Here is a 24739-nt window from a genome sequence, read left to right on the forward strand (position 1 = left end):
TGATGGACTTTTACTGAGGCTCTATTGGCACACCTTTATGGTATCGGTAACGATGTATTCAATTTGTACATGCGATTGATTAGAAACTAAATTAATTGTAGTTGCACACGTGCGACATTATACCTTAAACTAAAAATTTTGATGTGTTCTCTCTGTAAACAAACTTTAGTTTTGCGCCTTTGTGTAGGAAGTTGTCGCCCCGCAGAGCCTTCAACTGCCTGAAAATATTTGTTAGTGCTTGGATGTATTCATTACGTTCGGTCGGTTTTTTTTCTTTGAAGTTCCATGTACACGGCGCTGGGGGACAGAATCTGTTGAGTATCCTCATTATCTTCCTCTTGCAGGTCAACTTCACAACTTGTTAAATCGGATTTTTTGCGGCGCATGAAGACTTTCATGGGTCCGTATTTTTGTGACTGATCCCGCAAAGTAGCTCCCAGCTCCGAGTCTGAATTAACTAGCGTCGAATCCAAGGATGTGTCGTCTAATTCCTCAAGGCTCTTGTTCATATAGGAGTCAACATTCAAATCATTTACTGTCTGTAAATAGGCTTCTTGATTGGGGGTTTTATTCCCCCGTTTGGAACTAATTTCCCCACGTATTTGTGGATTATGATCGTCTCTGTTGAAGTCGGGGAGCAGGTTGTTTTTATGTCTCTTCTTACTGAATTTATTGGTCCCATTACGTTCCAACTCGATTGTGTTCTGAGACATTTGTCCATTCTTATTTTGGTAATCCGTTTCATTGTAGTTATGATAGTTGTTTCGATTCTTGTTCTCACTGTTATGCAGCTTTTGGGTTTCATTAATGTTGACACCATCTCCAATGTAGCCCCTTTCATAAGATATGTTCCCACGATGCATGCAACTATCTCCCATATCTGGTTCAGGGGATGCTGATGCCATGTAATTGTCGTGCTTTTTGAGCAAGGTTTTAGCTATACCATCTCCAATGTCCTCCCCTTGGTAACGATGCTGTTGGCCCAAAGCATACGGAATAGCGGATACACTGTTCCCGTCTCCGGCTCCACCACCATGACGTCTTTTTTCTAAATTGTTCACCATAACAGTGTCGCCAATGTTCGACTCAAAGTGCACCTTAGGATTAAGCTTGAACTGGAAAAATTGGGACATGTTTAAATAATATATTTAATATTATCTATAACTAGTTAGCTTTTCAAAAATTAACAAGAGAGAACGCTACAGTCGAGCAAGCCCGACAGTGTAATACCCTGTACCCAGGTAAACTTCCGTCACTGAGTTATACGCGCCCAAAGCAGCATCAAAAAGAGGAAGAAGAAGAGCGAACTTGTTGCTGCAGTTTGGGGGGTTGTACTGGCATTTTTTTCTTTCGCTAATAACTTTTCGTAGAATTGACCGAATTGAAAAAAATTTTAAACAACAGTAGATAATTATATATAAATTATGTGTGCAAAATAGGTAGCATTTGAAAAGTGGACGCTATTGACGAAATTATGTAGCGGGGGAAGAGGAGAGAGAATAAAATAAAAAAAAAATTCAATGATACCTTTCTCGGTATTCGAACTCACGTAAAGGGTGTATAATTGCACATTTACATAGCAATTGCGGCTGTGTATGTATGCCTATGCGCATCTATTCGTGTCTGTGTAAGCATTTTCGCAGTCAACCAAACAGCAACATCAACAACAGCCGCGTGCAGCGCTTGAGCAGCGATGCAGCAGCAAATATATTTATGGCTATAACTTCTTGGTAAATCGGTCTATCATAGTGAAACTTGGCATACGGACACATAATTACTAACTGGGGGTATTTGCAAAATTTTAGTTCGAAATTCCATGAATTACGGGAGAGGGGGGAGGGAGGGAAATTCCAAAATATACATTTTCTGCGTATTCACACAAGGCATCTTGGACTAAAATTTGGTGTGCCTAGGTCTTATAGTCTCCGAGATATAGGCGATTATACGAATGGAAAATCGGGAAAACCCCCATAGGGGGGAAGTGGGGGGGAAAATCAAAAAAATAAAACAAACTCGTATAGAATACACACATAACGCATCTTTGTGCAAAATTTAGTGTCTCTATCTCTTATAGTCTCTGAGATCCAGGTGTTCATACGGACGGACAGACAGACAGACAGGGCTAGATCGACTCGTCTTGTCACGCTGATCAAGAATATATATACTTTATGGGGTCTGCCACGCCTCCTTCCGCCTGTTACATTTTTCAGCTCCCGCAAACCTAATATACTCTTGTACATTTCATGTACAGAGTATAAAAAATAAACTCGTCCTTTCTCTGACCTATGAGAATCTGGATGCCAACTTTGGTTATTCTAGCTTTTATAGTTTCTGAGATCCTTGCGTTCATCCAGACGGATTGAATAAAATTTTATACAACAGTAGAGAATTATATATAAATTATGTGTGCAGTTTGGTTTAGGTAGCATTTGAAATATGGACGCTATTGACGAAATTCTGTAGCGGGGAAAGGGGGGGAAAATTAAAAAAAAAAACATAAACTCGTCTTTACTCGGACCTAGGAGAATCTGGATGCCAACTTTGGTTATTCTAGCTTTTATAGTTTCTGAGATCCTTGCGTTCATCCAGACGGATTGAATAAAATTTTATACAACAGTAGAGAATTATATATAAATTATGTGTGCAGTTTGGTTTAGGTAGCATTTGAAATATGGACGCTATTGACGAAATTCTGTAGCGGGGAAAAGGGGGGAAAATTAAAAAAAAAAAAAACATAAACTCGTCTTTACTCGGACCTAGGAGAATCTGGATGCCAACTTTCGTTATTCTAGCTTTTATAGTTTCTGAGATCCTCGCGTTCATCCAGACGGACGGACATGTCTAGATCGATTTCTCTCGTCATGCTGATCAAGAATATATATACTTTACGGGGTCGGAGATGCTTCCTTCTGTATGTTACATACTTTGCACAAACCTAATATACCATTTTTACCCTACGGGTACAGGGTATAAAAATATATATTAAACAAAATTTAATTAATCTAATTAATTAATTAAATTAAATATAAAATATTCAACACATGCATACATACATAACTGTTTATGTACAATTTCAATAGAATAAATTTAAATCAGAATCGTGTCTCTGCGTGCTTATATGCGTGTATGTATGCAGCTCTAAGTTGAACCAAAGCAGCCGGCAGAGCATGGGCAGCGATTTTATTTATGGCTATAACTTTCTTCAGAATTAACCAATCATGATGAAACTTAACATACGGACACATAATCACTAACTGGATGTAATATCCATAAAAAAAACTCAAACTCTACTTTCTCGGACTTAGGATAGTCTGGATACCAAGTTTGGTTATTCTAGCTATTATACTTTCTGAAATTCTTGCGTTCATACAGACAGACGGACACGGCTATATCGACTCGTCTTATCATCCTGATCAAGCGTATATATACATTGTGGGGTCTGCCACGCCTCATTCTCCCCATTCGCACCCTTTCACCCTTTGGGTACAGGGTATTAAAAAGTTAATTGACAAAGGTATTGAAGAAACATATTCATTCAATTCAACCCTGTATCAATAAAATTTTTAAAACTTACGTCTCTCTCGTTGGCGAACTCGTGATCCGACTTGGATTCATGCTTTTTCGAATTATTCTGCCCATTGGGCTCCACATATTTCATCTCGCTGCGAACCTTTCGTACTTTAAGGACTTTGCGTGGCACATCAGTTGCTGCAGCCACTGCCATGGACATGGTGTCAGTCTCTGATTGGCAACTTCCTTCGGCAGGAAGCTGGTCGGCGTTCGCTTCCAGCATCTCCTCTTTGCGTAGGGTGACCATTTCACTGCGTGGTGTGGCGTCTGGACTGGTCACAGTGCTGTTGACTAGTCGGTTGAAGTGTGTCTGCCGATAGTTTTGTGTGCTATTGGGATGACTGTGAATCAGTAGTGTCTCAATTTGGTATTGGAAAGCTAGCTTACTCTTTCATAACGGACTGCAACGATTCGTTGTGGACTATGACATAGCCGCAGGGATTGTCCTTAGAATCGACAACTTTGTCCGGAACCAGATTATTCTCAAACGATATTAGTTGATGGTTGAGCTTCTCGTTCAGCTTTTCAGCCTTTTTGCGAAGCATTCGCTCGAAGGATAACTGCTCCTCTAGAGTTTTGGTGTGCAGCAATAGCTGGGACACGGTATACTTTTTATTTTTTGGCAGGCTATGCAACCCATTAATGCCACTTAAATCGTATTGTGGCTCCTGTAGCTTCTCATCGTCCTCCTGTCCCAAGTGGTCGCGAACGCTGCGTTGCAGGAACTTGCTAATGCCATCGTTGTTACGTATATTGAAGTCGGTAATAGCGTTATTCAAATCGAGACAGTCAAGAACTATGTTAGCCCCACGATCCGTCAGACCACAATTTTCCATATCGATGGCTGTCAGCGGTGAACGAAACAAATTTTGATAATACGTAGAACAATTCTTAATTTGTGTTGTACTTACTTTTCACCCAGGCATCCTCCTTAAGTACTTCGGCAATAAGCCTAAGACCTTCGTCACCCATTTCCGGATTGTTTGCCATGTTAAGAGTACGCAAGCCCGATATGGAATTGATGTCAACAGTGCGATAGCGAAGCGATTTCTCCCAGCCTTCCGTAAAACGTGTGATCTTTTGCATCTGCATCGGAGATACTAGGTATAAGCAATAACTATTATTTGAAGGCTCACCTTAATCATGTCGGCCACAAATTCTGCTCCTTTGTTGGATATGTTGCAATCGGATAGGTCGAATTTTTCCACACAATTCAAATATTTTACTGTATTGCATACAGACTCACAGCCCTTGTCGCCAATATAGGACTTGTGGAAGCTGAGCTCCTTCAGGCGATCGTTAGAGGCCAAAGCCTGTATGCAGGTATGGTTAAGTAGGGCACTATCATTATCACTATTGACCTATTAGCATACCTTCGCTATATACTCAATATACTTGTCTTGTAGCGGCAAACCTTCCAATTTGAGAACCGTCAGATTTTTATTAAACTCAACACAACTGGATATGGCCTCAACAAGGCCTCCAAATATGAATCGGGTATAAATAACAGGTTTCTGGCGATACAGGCGAGCTCGCTTCTCTGTATCAATTGGTTCGACTACATCTAGAATCAACAATAAGACAACAGAATGGTAGTTTGATTGGTGCTGCGTTAAATATAATATGGTCACTTACTATTCACATGACTGCGACGCATGCGTACAGCCAAGGATTGCAACACCTGGTCATATTGCAAAGCCTCTATTATCAGCAACCACTCGCTGACTCCCAGCTTATCACCGTAGAGATCCAATATGGTAGTGGGATTTGATTTGGATCGTATATCAGGCAATGGAGTCAGATTCTTGGCTCTACACAATTCTAAGTATCGAAAGTGAAATGAGCGACATTTGGACTTCTTTATCAGTGGGGGTACATTCAAAACAATGCTGCCCTTTCTGGCTGAGTCCCGTCCACGCCCTGGACCGTTCCTGATTGCTGCTCGCGCCATAGACATATTCTAAAATAGAGTAAAGTATTCTTTAGAGATGTGGCATAACAGAGGTTTTCACCAGACGTTTATAAATGAAAACAAGTAAAAAAGCTAAAGTCGGGTGTCCCGACTTTGAAATACTCTGTACATATGTTTACAATAATTATAGAAAATAAAAAAATTAAGAAAATTAAAAAGCAAAAATTTTGATCGATCTTACCTTTCTCGGTATTCGAACTCACGTAAAGGGTGTATAATTGCACATTTACGGGAGTTAGAAAAAATCGCAATTTGCATGGGAGAGGAGGGAGGGAGGGAAATTCCAAAATATACATTTTCTGCGTATTCACATAAGGCATCTGGGACTAAAATTTGGTGTTCCTAGGTCTTATAGTCTCCGAGATATAGGTGATTATACGAATGGAAAATCGGAAAAACCCCCATAGGGGGGAAGTGGGGGGGAAAATCAAAAAAATGAAACAAACTCGTATAGCGTACACACATCTTTGTGCAAAATTTGGTGTCTCTACGGACGGACGGACAGACAGGGCTAGATCGACTCGTCTCGTCATGCTGATCACGAATACATATACTTTGTGGGGTCTGCCACGCCTCCTTCTGCCTGTTACATTTTTCAGCTCGCGCATACCTAATATACTCTTGTACATTTCATGTACATTAAAAAAATTAAAAAAAAAAAATTAAAAAAAAATTAAATTATTAAAAAAAAATGAATGAATGAATTAATTAATTAATTTAAATGAGAATACATGTTTATGTTCAGTTTTAACAGCATACATTTACATCACGTACCTATGCGTGTTTATATGCGTGTATGTATGCAGCACAAAGTTGAACCAAAGCAGCAACAACAACAACAGCTGCGGGCAGCGCCGCCGACAGAGCTGCAGGCAGCGCATGAGCAGCGATTTTACTTATGGCTATAACTTTCTTCAGAATTGACCTATCATGATGAACACATACGGACACATTAGTACTAACTGGATGTACCTACCAAAATTGATTTCAAAATTCCGAGAATTACGGAAGTTATAAGAAAAAACACGAATTGCGGGGGAGTGGGGGGGGTGCATCGAAAAAAAACTCAAACTCGTACTTTCTCGGTCTTAGGAGAATATGGAAACCAAGTTTGGTTATTCTAGCTCTTATACTTTCTGAGATCCTTGCGTTCATACGGACAGACAGACGGACAGACGGACGGACGGACAAGGCTATATCGACTCGGCTTCTCATCCTGATCAAGAATATATATACTTTGTGGGGTCTGCCACGCCTCCTTCTGTGTGTTACATTCATGCGCACAAAACTAGTATAGCCTTTCACCCTTTGGGTACAGGCTATAAAAATTCACAGAAATACATCAAACGAAATAAAAATTTATTTGTTGGCGCTTATACATACATACGTATTTGGTTATCTATGTACAGGGTATATTAGGGTATATTAGTTTTGTGCGAGAATGTATGTGTAACACATAGAAGGAGGCGTGGCAGACCCCACCAAGTATGTATGTATATATATTATTGATCAGACAAAACGAGTCGATATTGCAATGTCCGACTGTCCGTCTGTGTGGATGAACGCAAGGATCTCAGAACTGCTAGAATTACCAAAGTTGGTATTCAGGTTCCCCTAAGCCCTCGGCAGATCAAGTTTGTTAATTTCTCATGCATCCCCGCACTCCCCCGCTGTTTGTAATTTTCCATAACTCCCGTAATTCTTGGAATTTCAAATTTGGTGGTTAGGTCCAGTTCGTAATTATGTTTAATCATGATAGGTCAATTATGAAGAATTAATGTAATCTCTGCCCAAGCTCTGCCGCAGCTGTTGTTCTTGTTGCTGCTTTGACATAATTATCCACTGCATACATACTTACGTACATATGTATGTATGTACAAGTACATAAACACGCATAGATACGACTCTGATGTAAATGTATGCTGTTGAAATTGAACATAAAGGCTTATATGTATATGCATGTGTTGAACATTTTATATTTAATTATTTAATTAAATTTTTTGTGGGTGGGAGGCACTGGTTATTTAAGATTTGAGCACGCTCAACTCTAGCATTCCTTTCTTGTTTTAAGTTAATTTTTTTCATAAATATTATAACTGAAAGCTAGACTACTCGTATACGCGAATATAGCGATTTAAAACATTTTTAAGCTATGTCTAAAATTGGCCAGAACCTTTAACCTTGAAAACTATTACATTACGCACTTTGGTTGGGCTCTGTGTAAATGGTTCGTATCTTATGCTTTACTCTTTAGTAATGGGAGACATTGCAGCACTTCAATTTTTTCATCGGGCTGCGGTTGCCGGCACAATATGCTTGCAAATGTAAACATGTAAACAAACAATGGCTTGCCGGCGTCCTCTGTCCCTGCCCTCAAGCCGCGACCCCCTGCGTGGTTGGAATTCACGCTTCGCTAATTACTCGCATGCTTTTGCTGAACATGAGCTCGCTCGCTCCATCGCCATGGCGCTCTCGGAACGCCGCGGCCGTTGACAGTTTGTTGTTGGCAAACAGCAACTCGATTCCCATAGAGCACACCACCGTGGTCTGGTCTGGTCTGGTTTGCTGGCAGTTGTCGTGCTGCTGTCGAGGAATACATGTCGGGTTTGTGGCAAGCGCAGCTTTAAGTATCGCGTATAACGGTGCTTTTCGAAGATCGTAGTGCGCCTTTAAACTGCGAAGGTACAAATGATAACTTTTCGGAGCACGTTCGTCGCGACAATATTTCTTTGAGGTTTTTCAAATAATACTTTTTTTAACTTTGTGCCTTGCCCCCAGTTTTTGTGCATGCTTTAGGCTTTAAACATTGACTTCTTTAAATTAAGAAGTATCATCGGTGACTATTAAAGCAACCGAAGCCCAGCATTGAGTGTTGACATTTAAAATTGTGAACGATAAAATGCAATAAAATGCAGCCTACCCTTACATTTGACTAAACTAACCAACAATTATAAAGTCCTTGTCATCACCTGACCGGACCAGGACGAGCCACGTTACTTTGTCAATGTAAGTATAACCAAGTACTGTATACACCAAGTTGTTGAATAAAAAATTGTTGTACTGAATTCATGCTAGTTTAATGAATAAATTAATTCCTTATTCGCAAACTGTACATTCGTACCTCTTACTAGCGGGGTCTCTTTCATATGATTAAATGGAAACATATTAATCAAAGTAAACATTCGTGTGATGTTTTGTTATTTACCAATAACGCAATAATGCATACAATTTATGTATCAAACAAATATTTTAAAGAAACTCCTGCACGTCCAGGGAAATAAGGAATTAATTTTAATGTATGTATATATTTATGTGTAAGAAGAAACCAGAAAGATTCTAAACAGTTCATTTTGCCAGCAGGACATATGCTCGTATAGACTGTAGAAACTAAAAGTTATCAACTAGTTGCGTCTGATGGTGAACAATTCGATTCGATTAATTTAAAAAAGACTGGTGTGAACAATTGTTATCTACAACTTTATTTTGAAATTAAACAAGACCCATGACATAACTAAATACATGTAAGGTCAACTTTAGCATTTCAGTCAGCTGTGAACTTTAAAGAGGCGTATTTTCCAAGAGCAAATATGCTTTGTTAAAAAAGTCTATTAAAAATTCGCTTCCATATGAATCCGTTGCATATGCAAATAATTAGGCAAAAACTTAGAAAAGTATTTGAAGTGTAACGGACAAATAATTTACGGCATACAAACAAACTTGGAGGCATTGGAGCCAACATGGAAAGACTCTCTTGTTAGGTTATTGTGAAGTGGCGGTGGGGAAGCGACGTACGCCTGAGGACCCTGGACTGAACTTGTCGAGGAATGAGTCAAAAATCAAGCTACCGAAACGGAGTGCCCTCCACCCTCGCGCACTCACAGACACATCCAACTCTTTTGTTTTGTTGGCCTAAAGCAACAAACTGTTGTAAATATTGTAACACTAGTTGGCTGTTGTTTATGCTTCTACTAGCGTTGAACTTGACTGTCACAGACACGTTTTGGAATCGAAGTGCATGACAACGAAAAAGGGCCCTAATATGGGGGAGGAAGTATTCGAAAATTGGAGTATTCGAGCTACCAGATAGACACATACATGCATATGTATATATTAATGCCCATTTGCCTGCTCACTCGGTCGTGCGCCGGAAACTGAAAGCAACATTAGTCACAAAAAGTGTAATACCAACTGCGACCGAGACGCGAAAGGGCAACAGCCCAGCCTCATGCCCCATGGCTCAGCTGCAATCTTAATTGAATAGACTCTTCGTGTAGTCATCACATATAGGCATATATCCATGAAACCATCCATGTGGCTATGAACTCTGAATTAAATTGCTGGAGTTGGGAAAGTCGGCACAAGCCAGCTTAAAACGAGCAAGTTCGCAAGTTATTGTATATGATCTTCATCAGTGTCTCAAAATTATTGTTTATACGAAATTTGCTGCGCATGTTAAATTTACAACGTTGCCGATGTGAATGTGACGACTATCTCCATTTGTTGTGGTTACGGGGCAAACCGCAAATTCGAAATAGGTTTGCATCTATTGGAAACGCTTATTGCTGGACCCTCACTGCTCATATTTTCCTCGCTTTTGGAAATATATCAAGCAAATCGGGCCACTCTCTGACCGACAGGAGCCAGAACATGCCAAGCGTAAAACGCTAAGCGCCTTCGCATACGCCGTGTGTCTCTGTCGAAAGTCATTAGCAGCAGTCATCCGACTATGGCCGCCTTCCTCCAGAAACCGAAGAAAGAGCCAGCCACGCTTTCGAGCCATTAAAGTTCACGCATGTCATGCGTCGCCCCCAAAAGATCTTGGTGCTGTTGAAAGCGGCGTCTCCCACCGACGTCGCGACGTCATGGGCTTTGCACTACAATCGTTCCGAGGAGGTTTGCGAACCACAGCCATTTATTTCAATGCGACTTATGTGTATAAAATGAGTGAAATGCGAAAGAAAATACCAAAATCTCGCAGAGATCTGTTTAATTTTGCTTGATCTTTGTTCACATTAACTTATTAATTTGGCTTAATTCAGTGAGCTTGTGCGCTGTGGAAAATTGGCTGTTTGAATGCTACACCACTAATGGGCAATTTAAAAGCAAAGGTTTTTACTTGTTCCTGGTGCCACTATCATTAATTTTGCTCTTATGGCAAAGTGCGGTTTGTTGTTGTGTTTTCCTATCGCCAGAAGAAAATGGGTGATCACTTTAAACTCTTAAATGTTTGTCTTGGCTTATTCAACCGTGAAAAGCAACCAGGTTTCCCAGACCATTGTATGGGATCGAAACCCAGGACACAATACACAGAAGTGCAGTTCTCACTCCCCCGCCATAAGTGATTTTCCATAACATTGATGTACTCACATTTATGACTATCAAACTATAGATAATCCTATATGTCTGGTTACGTCTTAAAGATTTTCAATTTTTTTTATTTTAATTTAATTAATTACATTTTGTTTATAGTTCGCAATAAAAGATGGCAAGAACAAATTCAGTTTTTCCAATCTCACATTTTCACACATATGTACATTTTATTTACTAAACGATATTACATAATATTCGCGATTAATACAGAGAGCTTTCGATCTTACAATTGTTGTAAATATTGTTTGAAGAATCTGCTTGCAGATTTTTTGGCCCATTGTGCATTGTTTTAGTAGTCGAAATCAATGCAGCATAAAATAGGTTTATGTACATGGAGCTGATATATGTATGTACATATATGTACAACATACATATACATACATACCTATACTCATACTTCTACTCATTATAGCGCCAACTGACCAAACAACCCAATTGTTTACGTTACACAAAACCGCTGTCCATAAATACATAATTACTCGCTCGCTCCTTTCCCCCACACACACGCTCGAGCGCTAAATACCACTAAAGAAAATTCATAAATTAAAAGGAAAATGCTAAGCTCGGCCCGAAGTCGCATTGCATGTGGCATGAGCCATTGAAGCCGCAGATGCGATGCGATGCGATGCGATGCCGAAAGCGAAATCAAAACGAAATTATAATCAAATGAAATATACGCCATTAAGCTATTTTAAATACCATTAAAATTCAACAACGACCTTGCCTATGTGCTGTGATTTTTCAGATGAGATAAAACTGCTTTTCCAAGAGGTTGGAGCAACACGCGAATGGTAATGAACTACCCCTGGAGAGCATCGCTTCGTAATTAAAATGACAACGAATCAATTGCGGAGTTAACTGCTTTCCAGCTCCGCACAAATTACAAACTATTTTGTAATTTTGCATTTTACTGAATTTAATGACTGCCTGAGGCAGCCACTCAAAAATATTTTGAACTCTGCATTTTTATTGCAACAACGCCACAGACTTACTAGACGCCCAGGTAATGCACTGAAGCTCATCATCCAATGGAAATGTACACGCCCGAGCTCGACTCAAACAATGACCAAGTCTTGCGCCAATAAGTAAATGCATATACAAACATACTGGCGGATAGATACACCTAGAGATATAGTTATTCACATGCTTCGTATGATGTGTGTGTGTTCCCAATTAATAAGGCAAATGTACACACGTATGTACGAGTATGTATGTATATCAATCAAGATAAATTAAAAATGTTTTTATGAGTATGACACTCTTGAAATTTGAGTAATATGTAAGATACCCGGACCCACCTGGCTATGTTAATATCAATCGATCTGGTATGAAGTTTGTGTTTGAATTAAGTCTGTTTTAATATGTTAAAATTCATATGAAGGAAAATACATAATTGGCCCTTGGTGTCGTCTTTATTTTTTTGACCCTTGCCGACCAAGAAGAAATTACTTTTCTCTACTCAATAGATGCACAAGGGGGCACGAGTGGCATTGACTCTTTTTGTTTCGGCTGCACCGAATACCAGAGAAGATACAAAATTTTATCTGCTCGCAATAAAAAGGCCGAAGTATTAAAAATTTCTCACTTTTCCAATTATTTTCAATATTTTCCATCGTTAATACACGTAAATGTTGAAAATATGCGTTTTCCTTTATGGATGTGCGTGGTATCGCGCACCAATTCAGAATAATGTTAATGTTAAAAAATTTTATTAAGACCCAAATTAATTTTAATTAATTGTATATACAGGTAATACCATCAGGACTTGATGATAATTTATATACCCCAAGCACATCTTTGAGCTTAAGGAATAAAAAAACAAGTAGGGAAGCTAAAGTCGGATGCCCCGACTATAAAACACTCTGTACATGTGCGTAGAATAATTATAAAAACTATTGAATAATTAAGATATTACAAACAAATTAAAAAAAGTAACGAAATTATAATATTAAAAACATTTTTTTTATCGATTATACCTCCTTGGATATTTGAACTCACGTAAAAGGTGTATACGTGCACATTTACATAGAAATTGTGTCTGTGTGTGATCGTGTTTGCAATACAGAGTTGAGCCAAAGCACCAACAACAACTGCGTGCTGAGCTTGGGCAGAGATTATATATGGCTATAACTTCCTTTAAAATCGGCCCATAATGACGAAACACACATAATCACTAACTGAAGGTTTTTGCCAAATTTGAGTCAAAAACTCGAAGAATTACTAAAATTATGGAAAATCACTAACTGCTTGGGAGAGGAGAGATGGAGAGAAATTCTGAAGTACACAAATGTGGTGTTCTTAGATGTTTAGATGATTTGATATAGATGTGTCTATCTCTTAAAGTCTCTGAGATCTAGGTGATTATATAGACGGACAGACATCCTAGTACTACGCCCAGAAACAGCAGAAGGGACTCGCTCTTCTTCTTCCTATTGCTTCTTCTATGAGCGTATGAAGTTTGATTTGTTACAAGTCACTTCACTATCGGGCTTGCTCGACTGTTGCAATATCTGTTTCTACAAAAAGTTAAAAGAATTTGTATTTGGCTAATGGTTGCCTATATTTGATTTACTTTGCTCGTCTGTTCTAGCAGTATCAAGTATATATGCTTTAAGATTTTGATTCCAAATGATGACCGATACTGACCCGGTATTTAAATTACCCTGATATCCTCGGGTAGCGCGTTGTTTTTTAAATTGATAGAGCAAAGTGAAACCATCATTGCTACGTTGGGCCTTAAGAACAACAGCTACAAGTTAGAAGCAATTTCAGAAAAGAAAATGTGGCACACAAATATTTCATTCTTGTTTTTTTGTACAACACGTTCCAGCCATTAAGTTGCTAAGCTCCATAACGAAATTCCAGGTTACTCAAACAAGTAATACGAAACAAACGGATCTAATTAATTTCCACATACAGCTTTCGGAAGATCTTTGGCTTTGACCACCAGTATGTACTCGTATATAATCAAGACGTGCCAATGTAATGCAACGTGCTACCAACATGAACGACAAACAGCACTCAAGTTGTACGTTCGGTTCCATTGAGCAATATACATATGTCCGACTTGATACTCCAGATTGGAGATGTTGCGACAAGACAGACCAAGACCAATAGAAACAAGAACACGTAGAGAGAAGAACCAGAAATGACTTTTTCGAATACTCCGTGCCCGCACTCCATTTATACCAGCATATGTGGTTAAATTAAGTAAAAACACTTCTCCTCCCATATTGTTGCTTACACTTGCACACATTTGTCGAAACAAGTACACACTCGTTCATTTTATTACGCTTCTGTACTTGGAGTTTCTCAAGCGAAACTATGCTGAGGTTATAAGGCACGCCAAAAAAGAAGCGCCAACGTACTCCCTACCAGAGGCGAAATATTTGGACACATTTTAATGACGACAGCACTTGAGAAATGGGTTAATGTTGTAACACTCTACCTATTTTCTAGGTGTCAAGTACTGGCTGAGCGAGCCCTGCCATGTTGCGTTAGCAGTTCTACACAAAAGCTTACAATAAGATGTACAACGAAAAACAAGCACCGTCATTTTCTTCCAACAAATTCATCTTCAGCATGGCATACAAAAAGGTCCGATTAAAAACACGAGAAAACCGTACATCTACATTTAAAAGTCGAATAATATTTGTCATAATACTCAACACACTACTTCGCGGCGCCTCGTCAAATCGTCCTCCGCGGTTTGCTATCGACGGTCAGTCCGAGATAGTTCTAAGGCTGAAAGAGAGTCCCGAAACCAAAGTGGGTAAGTGAAGGAATAGCTTAGCAGTACCGAGCATTGTGGAAATTTTAGTAATGTTAATACTTTTAGGTAGTCTTATTTATACCTTGAAGGGCTATGATCCCGACAACGATCCCTTGACCTTTGGGAAGCGGAATACGCACGACAGCGATGTTATACGTATTGAAAACGTGGAAGGAAACTCGGCGCAAGTCTTTTTAGCCAAAGAATTGGATAGGGAGATACAAGACGAGTACGCCATTGTGCTGACATTAACCGATAGTCACTACGGCGACAACAACTATGTAACGCAAAGTCTACTGCTGTTGGTCGAGGACATCAATGACAACGCTCCAATATTCCTGCCCTTTCAAAACGCCATTGAGATACCAGAGAATACAGCCCCTGGAGTAATTACTACTTTAGAGGCCACCGATGCGGACGAGGGTGCCTACGGACAGGTTGTTTATTATTTGCAGGAGCTTGAGGGAGACAACGACATTTTCAGCATATCTACTTATCAAGGCAAGGGTATCTTAAGACTGCAAGGAGAGCTGGACTATGAAGTGAAGAGCTTGTATCAGTTGCGAGTTTTAGCCATTGATCGGGCCAACCAGGGCCCAATAAATACAGGCACTGCGGCGATTCTGATCAAGGTTAAAGATGTAGAGGACCAACCCCCAGAGTTTGTTGAAGTTCAGTCCGTAGCGCGCATAGCGGAAGATTCGCCAGTGGGCACTCGGGTACTTCGTGTTCGCGCCATCGATGGCGATCGTGGGATCAACAATCCCATTGCTTATGCCATAGATACAAATGATCTCTTTGAAATTGATCGACAAACGGGCGTGGTATACACCCTGACTGCATTAGATCGCGAGCAGGAGAGTGATCAAGTAAACGGAGCGCATATACTAAGGATAACAGCTATGGAACTGACTAAGGACTCACTGCCTACTGCGGCCATGGTGCGTACAGAGGTAACAGTGCTAGTGACCGATGTCAACGATGAAATTCCTACTTTTGGAGATACTGTCTATCGCTGTGAAATAAACGAAAATTCACAATCCAATACGCCCCTGAATTTCATAGATAAGGACGTACACAATTATGTTTACGACCATGATGAGGGAAACAATGGCACCTTTCGTTTGTTCCTGGACCCCCAAAATGATCTATTCGAAATAGTACCTGATTTGGCAGTAAATGAGGCCAATTTCATGTTGCGAATTAAGAACTCAAGGTCACTGGATTTTGAGCAATTCAAGGAAGTAAATTTTACAATATTTGCGCGTGAGGTTGATGAACCTAGCCGTTGGAGGTAAATACTCGTACATGTCGAAGATTTGGTTTGGTTAAAATATTCATTTGCTGTATATACATTTCATTTGTATTCAAACATTTAGCTCGGCTCACGTGCAAATTTTCGTACGAGATCAAAACGACAATTTTCCCGAATTTACCAAAGGATTCTACAATGCCAGCGTCCCTGAAAATAGTGAAATAGGCACCATTATTACCAAAGTGGAAGCCGTGGATGAAGATTCTGGCGATTTTGGAACGATGGGAATACGCTATCTTAACTTAAGAGGTGGCATCGCGCACCTGTAAGTACCAAGAAAATGTTCGAATAACAATCTATCATAGAAATTTTAATAATATTTTCCCGAATTTACAGACTGCACTTGAACCCTATTACAGGTGTGATTACAATCAAACAGCCAGGCGGTTCAGCCTTCGACCGTGAAATAATTTCACGTCATTATCTTACTGTCGAAGCTATAGACAACGTGGGTCAGGGGAACCGAAATACAGCACAAATAATTTTGGATATTGAGGATGTAAATGATAACGCACCCACATTTCTTCAACGGCAGTACGAAGCAAAGCTGCTGGAGAACAAGAATGAATTCGAGACACCATTACAGGTGGAGGCACGGGACTTGGACTTAAATGGCACCGAAAACAGTCAAATAACGTATGAGATAGTAGAAGGACTTTATCGCTTGAACTTTACCATTGACCCTGAGAATGGGCTTTTAAAGCCTATGCATCCATTTGACTATGAGGGACTGCTGGACAGCAGTCGCCGCCAGTCGCGTCAACACAATGCTGGCATTTTCGAAATTGATCTACTAATACGCGCGAGGGACTCTGGAATACCCATGCTTTCAACCGTTGTACCTGTTCTAATTTATGTACAGGATGTTAATGATAATCCGCCTATATTCCAACAAAGCTTCTATGCCAAAACCGTTCCTGAAGACCAACCAGGAGATAGTTCAGTGTTGCAAGTGCTAGCCATCGATCGGGACGGATCATCACCCAACAATGCCGTCGTCTATCGCATACAGAAGGGTGCCAGCGACAAATTCATTATCAACTCGGAATCGGGGGTTATATCGGTGGCGCATGGTGCCAACTTGGATCCAGATTTTACTGAAAACAAGCGTACGCTGTATACACTAACTGTGGTAAATATTTAAATCATATCGATTTGGCTTGCAAGAAAATTATTTGTTATGTTAGCATTTTTAACTCTGTACTCGTATTTGTTTCCCAAGGTTGCTCTCGATGGCGGTCTTGGATCCCAACTAATGAACTCAGCTACAGTAAACATAACCATCAAGGACGTAAACAACAAATCTCCGGTCGTCAATGATCTACCCGTTCTTAAAATTGTGGAGAACACACCCGTAGGAAGTTTAGTTTATCACCTGCGAGCTACAGATCCCGATCAGAATCCTATATTACGCTATAAACTCAATGAGGAGCATTGCGAGGCCCGCAACGAGGAAGGCGTCCTCGTAAAGCCCAGCGAATATAATTACCAGAGTGCATTTGACTTGGATCCCATTGAGGGAGCTTTGAAATTAGCGAAGCTGCTAGACCGAGAGAAAGTTGAGCAAATTAAGTTGGCTGTTATGGTGGAGGACTTGGCTGCGGCCAATGGTAAACAAGTAGTTGAAGGTAGGTCTAATATCTCTGGTTAAATTAATTTCGTTTTCTAAGACCTTTTTCACCCTTTTCTTAGGGTTTCTAAGCATTCAAATACTGGACGAGAATGACAACAATCCGAAATTTAAGCAGCCGTACTACCGTCAGACTATTACTGAGAACAGCATCAATGGTGTTATGGTAGCCAATGTTTTGGCTTACGACGTGGATAAGAACCGAACGATCTCTTACGCAATTGAGGGTAACCCCGTCTATCGTAATCTTCTGCACTTGGATACACAAACTGGCGAAATTGTAGTGGCCAACAAGATCGATCATGAGCAACATCAGTGGCTAAATTTCAGCGTGCGCGCTACCGACTCGGGGTTACCGCCGCGATCGGCACTTGTCGATGTGTATGTGACGGTGTTGGATGAGAACGACAATAATCCATATTTTATAGGAAATACTAAGAACTACACAGTCAGAGAAAATGCCATTGTGGGCACACGAGTGGCCACGGTGCAGGCAGCTGATGCAGATTCGGGAGATTTTGGCAAGTTAACGTTCCTAATGGACCGTATTAGCTCCCAAGGCAAGTTCAGTATCGATGCAGATACGGGCGTGTTAGTTGTGGCCGACAAATTGGATCGCGAGACAAAGGATTTTTATAATCTAGTGATAGAGGTCTGGGATAATTACCAGTTTGGTTTTTTGGCCGGCGAGAGCCGTAATGCTTTTAAACAGATTTTGTAAGTTTGGTTTGATAATAATTTATAATAATTAGAGCTACCATATATTACCATTGTTAAAAAAAAAAATATATATATATATATATTAATAGCATTACGATATTGGACGAGAACGATAATGTGCCTGAGCTTCACCTCCCCACAAGCCCCGTGCTTATCACTGAATATCACGATATCCACGAGCGTATTGCTTTAATAGTGGGCAAGGATGCAGATGACGAATCGACTCCCAATGGTCGTTTACAATTTGCCATTACTCAAGGCAATAAGGAAGGTGCGCATATATTTTGTTTATGGTTAAGACAACCAGATCATTTAGAGCAACTCTCTATCTACAGTTAGGCTTTTTTTTTTAGACGTAGTAGAGTGCGGATGAACAAAATCTCATATATTCATTTATGCTATATTATTATGGGTACTTATGTAATTTAAATCACTAATATGCAGGTGCTATGATTCCTCTCTTAGGTATTTTCGAACTTAAACAACTAGACCACTGGACGGCCCATGTATATGCGAGTCAAACTTTGCGCAATAAGTTTGGAAACTACAGTCTGACGATAACTGTGCGAGACTTGGGAGTACCAGCAAACGTTGTACGCAGTACTTTGGACATCTGCATTTCTGACTTCAATGATCATGCGCCAGTTTTTGTAACTCCTCTTCACAACACAACAGTACGCATGCCGGAAAATGCTACTCTCGGTACGCGAATACTCCAAGTCTATGCCTCTGATGCTGACATGGGTCAAAATGCTCTAGTGCGTTATCGACTTAAGCCTGATCCATTAGGCAGCTATAAAGTATTTGAGATTAACGCGGAATCTGGCGAACTATTTCTCAGGCAGCCATTAAATCGGGAGAAACAAAAAATCCACGAGGTTCATATAAAAAGAGGTTATAAATATTTAATTTCCACTCATCAAAAATATATTTTTACAGATCCGAATTGAAGCCTACGACCAGGGCTTACCCACATCACTTAGTACAGACTTGGACTTGACCATCTACGTACGGAATGTGAACGACTTCGAGCCGCAATTTATAGTCAACGAAGTTTTTGTCAATTTCACGGAGCATTCTGATCCTGGGTCCGAGCGCATTAAGCTGCCGGACACAATAGACAAGGATGAATTAGACGATTTGGAGGAGACGCCAAGTCAAGTCTGCTACTTTATAGTGCGTGGAAATGAGCAGGGCTTTTTTAAGTTAGATCCCGAGACACATATACTGAGTGTAGAGCGTGAACTGGACCGTGAACTTTATGCCAATTTTTCACTCTACGTGAAGGCCACGGAGAACTGCTCCAACAAGTCCAACTATAATGCTTTGTCAAACCGTCGCCGTATGGGCATTGAAATCGACAACAAGCTGCATAAGTTAACCAGTCGACCAGCACCCCTTCTACGCCAACCCGCATCACTTGAGTTCGATCGCTTCAAGCACTCGCGGCAACTGCGCGACATAGGTGAGGACTCCGAATTTGGATCGTCGTCAACCATACAGGGCATGGTCTCTTATGAAACATACACAGAGGAAAACTTAGAGCCACCACATTTTTCCCAACACCACAACCAATCCAATACAGACAGCACAGTTGTACGAGTTCAAGTGCGTGTACTAGATATTAACGATAACCCGCCTCGCTTTCGGTCTAAGGTGTTTACGGGCGGAATCACAACAAATGCGGACTTTGGATTGCGCTTTATGCGCGTCGAGGCTTTTGACGCGGACGAGGGACCTAATGGGAAAATTTCGTACTATCAAGTTGGAGAAATTCGTCAAACCTTGTCCGAGGGCTTGGAGAACGTACTGAACGTCCCATTTATATTGGATCGCGAATCTGGCGAGGTACAATTAAATTTTGACCCGCAGAAAGGTATGAAAGGCTATTTCGATTTTATGGTGCTAGCCAATGATACGCTGGGAATGAAAGATGTAGCTCGCGTGTTCATCTACCTGCTCCGCGAGGATCAAAAAGTGCGCTTTGTCTTTCGCTTACAACCCGACGAACTACGCCTCAAAGTCGAGAAATTTCGAGAGTAAGTTCGCTTTTTATATTTCGAGAATGTACAAAAAATACTAAAATGTAACTTTCTATAGTACCCTCGGTAATATTACAGCGTCTATTGTTAACATAGATGAGATAAAAGTGCATGAGAACAAAGACGGTTCGGTTGATAAAACCAAAACGGATTTGTACATGCACCTAGTCGAGCGTGATGACAACTCAATTTACGAAGTGTCCGAGGTACTTAACCTTATCGACACGCACATCGAGGGCTTGGACGAATTGTTCAAGGAGCTTAACGTGCTAGATACACAGCCTGCAGAGACAGAGCTACTTACAGCTGGTCCCACAAAGACGCCAATTTTTGTCTGGCTAATATTTATGAATCTCTTTCTAACCACTTTGCTAATTGTGACGCTAGCCTTATGTGCTTCGCAACGCAAACGCTACAGGAGACAACTGAGGGCTGCCAAAGTAGGCATCTTTCGTAAGTCAATCGATTTATGAGCACCTTGCATCCGCTTCATTTAACTCAAACTTGCATAGGTGGTCAATCTTCACTATCACTTCAAAACCCACACGAACCGGCAACTCGTGTGCCGAACACCAACAAGCATAGCGTACAGGGCTCTAATCCCATTTGGTTAAAAGGCTACGAGAACGAGTGGTTTAAGAACGAGGAGACTGACAGGTCAGTATTTTAGCATAAAAAAAGGAAAACCCAATGAATGAATCCCCTTCGCAGTATTGGTGGTCAGGACTCTTTGGACGATAATGTTTTGGCCATCGGAGCTCAGGATATACAGGAAACTTTAAAGGGCACCGCCAAGTTATTTACCAACAGCAACGATCTTAATCGACATTTTAATTTGTACAATCAAATTGATAAACTAGCAAACAATGCTCAAATACTAGCGCGCAAGCTGGAAACGACGGAGTTATAGTGTAGTTCAGTATGTTTATCAGTTGTATGTTTTTGGATATATAGTACATAGCTATATTATAAGGAAACAACCTTGTAAATATAAACCCAATAAAAACGCCAACAAAAAACAAGTAATGCGTTAGTAACCGATTTTAAAGTGAGGGGGAAAAATAAAAAAAAATAAATAAAACAAAAAAGCACAGCATACACACATAAAGCATCTTTGTGCAAAGTAGTCTCTGAGATCCAGAAGTTCATACGGACAGAAAGGGCTAGATCGACTCGTCATGTCTTGCTGGTCAAGAATATACATATGTACATACTTGTACAAGTATGTATATACTTTGTAGGGTCTTTGCCGCGCCTCGTTCCACCTGTTACATTTTTCAGCGCGCGCAAACCTAATATGCTCGCACCACATAGCTTTACCACAAAATATACGAATACAAATTATAACAAAACAAGAGAGAACGCTACAGTCGAGCAAGCCCGACAGTAAAATAGCCTGTACTCTCCACAAAGAAAAATTAAAAAAAAAAAAATTTTAAATTTAATTATTAAAAAAAATTGAATTAATTAATTAAATTAAATTAGAAGTCATGTTTATGTTCAGTTTTAACAGCATACATTTACATCACGTGTCTATGCGTGTTTATATACGTGTACATATGTATGCAGCACAAAGTTGAACCATGAGCAGCGATTTTATTTATGGCTAACTTTCTTCAGAATTGACCTATCATGATGAAACTTGGCATACGGGCACATAAGCACTAACTGGATGTAACTACCAAAATTGATTTCCAAATTCCAAGAATTATGGAAGTTATAAAAAAAAACAGGAATTGCGGGGAAGTAGGGGGGAGTGTATCAAATTAAAATATATATATATATAAAATATACTTTGTGGGGTCTGCCACGCCTCCTTCTCCCTGTTACGTACAGGCTATAAAAAATCAACTTCAGGTCTAGTGCAGTGAATGCTTTTTTTGTCATTTAAAGTCAAATAAAATTTTCTCATGGATGCCATCATCAGAACTGGACGAAATTGAAATGGGACGATTCGGGGAGCACCAGCTTTGATATCGAAAAAGAATCATCAATCATCAGCGTATCTAATTAAATTAGAAGACAACCAATTTCACAACCGATTTATTTCTCTGCACCTGTTTTTGCGCTTTTCTGGCCATATCCCCCCTTTCGCGCATCCACTCGTCACTACTCTTAAAATTTATAAGCCTCCCAGTCAGTTAAAATTATACTTACAGCGATTAAATTTCTGCAGCTGCTCTCAACAAAAGGGTAAAAGCCTTCCACAATCAAATAAATTGTCTTGAACTTCAGTCAAATAAATTCTTTGAGGTACGACCATCCAAAGTATTTATACTTGTAAACTAGCAGCAAATACAAGTTTAGGTAATCTTTGTAAAAGCGTACAACAACAAACACTTACCACTTCTGCAATTCTCTGCCCGCAATGTAAGGAAAGTGGAAATACTTTTCAAATTAATGAGAAGTTTTCACAATATCAATGAAATTATAAGCACGAATATAGAATATAGAGGGCTATTACATAGGCTTCTGCGCATTAAAAAAAATGAGCAAGAACTTCATTCAATTCTCCTAAATGCTTATCTGTACCGCCAAGCCAACAGTTCACATCGAAGTAGTGTACTTGAGAGTGGTTACTTTCGTTGTCCGTCAGAATTATAAAGCCGTCAAAGAACTACGCGCACTGGTGAAATCTTACGAGGACTGTGTTGTTTGTCGCGTGTTTATCGGCGTATTGTTTTTTTGGTATGCGATGTGTGTTTGTGCGATCGATCTATGTATTTTATTCTATAGAAATAAATGATGTAGCTACGTTTTTGAGTACTCTCTATTTTGACAGCACTGCACAGACTCCTCAGTTTGTTACAACGCTTACTTATTGGAAGCAACAAAAATACAATCATACAATTACAGCTAGCCGAAGGGCAAATAATATTCCCTCCCCGGGTCGGAGACGTTTATTAGATATTATTGTAATTTGATTAGATTTCTCCTACTTAGGCTATTCTAGCTTATAAGATGCTTTTTGTAATTTTTGTAAATTGTCCTCCTATGTCGACAGTCAACTAAGAATATTTTTAAAATTATTTAATTTAAAAATGTAATTAGTTAAATAAAATTAATAAAAATATAACACGTACAGTTTCAATATAGATTTACATCGGTATTGTGTCTATGCGTGACTGTGTTCGTGTACATGTGCAGTACAGAGCTCAGACAAAGCAGCAACAACAATAACGGCTGCGGGCAGAGCATGGACAGATTATATTAATGGCTACTCCCATAACTTCCTTTATATTTGACCAAACCTGTGCTGTGGTTTTAAAGGTTAACTTTGTACACGTAATAAATACCTCACTCCATTTTACTCAAATGGGCTGATTCTACTAGCGAAACAATTTCTTTCCAGTGGGAAGTTTGGTAACTCTTTTTAGAGATCCATGTCCTCAACAAGATAAACGTACGGGCGAAAAAGACAACATAAACGTATTATTATAGTGATGAAGAATATATGTATTTTCGTTGTGGGAATACCACACCCGCCTTTGGATGATACGTAAAATGAACGGTTTGGTGAAAATTGAATATCAAAACAAGATAGAACGCTACAGTCGAGCAAGCCCGACATTAAAATAGCCTGTACTCTCCACAAAAAAGAAAAATTAAAAAAAAAATTTTTTTTTAAAATTAAATTATTAAAAAAAGTTAATGAATTAATTAATTTAATTAAATTAGAATACATGTTTATGTTCAGTTTTAACAGCATACATTTACATCACGTACCTATACGTGTATGTATGCAGCACAAAGTTGAACCAAAGCAGCAACAACAACAACAGCTGCGGGCAGCGCTGCCGACAGAGCTGCAGGCAGCGCATTAGCAGCGATTTTACTTATGGGTATAACTTTCTTCAGAATTGACCTATCATGATGAAATTTGGCATACGGACACATTAGTACTAATTGGATGTACCTACCAAAATTGATTTCAAAATTCCGAGAATTACGGAAGTTATAAGAAAAAACACGAATTGCGGGGGAGTGGGGGGGTGCATCGAAAAAAAACTCAAACTCGTACTTTCTCGGTCTTAGGAGAATATGGAAACCAAGTTTGGTTATTCTAGCTCTTATACTTTCTGAGATCCTTGCGTTCATACGGACAGACGGACGGACGGACGGACAAGGCTATATCGACTCGGCTTCTCATCCTGATCAAGAATATATATACTTTGTGGGGTCTGCCACGCCTCCTTCTGTGTGTTACATACATGCGCACAAAACTAGTATAGCCTTTCACCCTTTGGGTACAGGCTATAATTATGGAGGGCGATGCGTCTCTAGTGATTGCTTTTTGTCAATTCTCTGCAAACTTCTGGCAAACAAACATAACATTCAGAATGGACCC

General features: G+C 39.8%; 2 protein-coding genes across 3 annotated transcripts; one reads left to right on the forward strand and one right to left on the reverse strand.

Moving 5' to 3' along the window:
* Positions 1-5: 5 nt before the first annotated feature.
* On the reverse strand, positions 6-23127 carry LOC115625112 (protein Cep78 homolog). 2 transcript variants are annotated; one of them, XM_030520019.1, is made up of 10 exons: positions 22924-23127; positions 22736-22863; positions 22549-22676; positions 5206-5530; positions 4944-5134; positions 4707-4883; positions 4482-4656; positions 3958-4414; positions 3575-3899; positions 6-1115 (listed from the first exon to the last, which is right to left on the reverse strand). In XM_030520019.1, the coding sequence occupies exons 4-10, from the start codon at positions 5525-5527 to the stop codon at positions 252-254; spliced, it is 2511 nt and encodes an 836-aa protein (XP_030375879.1). In that variant the 5' UTR covers positions 5528-5530; positions 22549-22676; positions 22736-22863; positions 22924-23127; the 3' UTR covers positions 6-251. The 2 variants fall into 2 exon arrangements, with proteins under 2 accessions (XP_030375879.1, XP_030375878.1); XM_030520018.1 differs by having other exon boundaries at positions 22736-23127.
* On the forward strand, positions 14441-21417 carry LOC115625111 (cadherin-23). The gene is made up of 12 exons (XM_030520017.1): positions 14441-14684; positions 14751-15978; positions 16064-16264; positions 16336-17131; positions 17222-17627; positions 17692-18346; positions 18439-18620; positions 18815-19227; positions 19289-20388; positions 20450-20844; positions 20904-21048; positions 21103-21417. The coding sequence occupies exons 1-12, from the start codon at positions 14441-14443 to the stop codon at positions 21299-21301; spliced, it is 5964 nt and encodes a 1987-aa protein (XP_030375877.1). The 3' UTR covers positions 21302-21417.
* Positions 23128-24739: the final 1612 nt, after the last annotated feature.

This window comes from Scaptodrosophila lebanonensis, unplaced genomic scaffold (assembly GCF_003285725.1).
Source record: "Scaptodrosophila lebanonensis strain 11010-0011.00,11010-0021.00 unplaced genomic scaffold, SlebRS2 tig00000072-arrow-pilon, whole genome shotgun sequence".
Lineage (NCBI taxonomy): Eukaryota > Metazoa > Arthropoda > Insecta > Diptera > Drosophilidae > Scaptodrosophila > Scaptodrosophila lebanonensis.

Excerpts from the sequence above, each read along its gene's own strand:
- LOC115625112 (XM_030520019.1), bottom strand. The coding sequence starts at position 5,527 with ATGTCTATGGCGCGAGCAGCAATCAGGAACGGTCCAGGGCGTGGACGG. Across the intron at positions 4,657-4,706 it reads TTGTGGCCGACATGATTAAG|ATGCAAAAGATCACACGTTT; the intron begins GTGAGCCTTCAA and ends TCTCCGATGCAG. Across the intron at positions 1,116-3,574 it reads AGTTCGCCAACGAGAGAGAC|TTCAAGCTTAATCCTAAGGT; the intron begins GTAAGTTTTAAA and ends CAATTTTTCCAG.
- LOC115625111 (XM_030520017.1), top strand. The coding sequence starts at position 14,441 with ATGTACAACGAAAAACAAGCACCGTCATTTTCTTCCAACAAATTCATC. Across the intron at positions 19,228-19,288 it reads AGAAACAAAAAATCCACGAG|ATCCGAATTGAAGCCTACGA; the intron begins GTTCATATAAAA and ends ATATTTTTACAG. Across the intron at positions 21,049-21,102 it reads AAGAACGAGGAGACTGACAG|TATTGGTGGTCAGGACTCTT; the intron begins GTCAGTATTTTA and ends TCCCCTTCGCAG.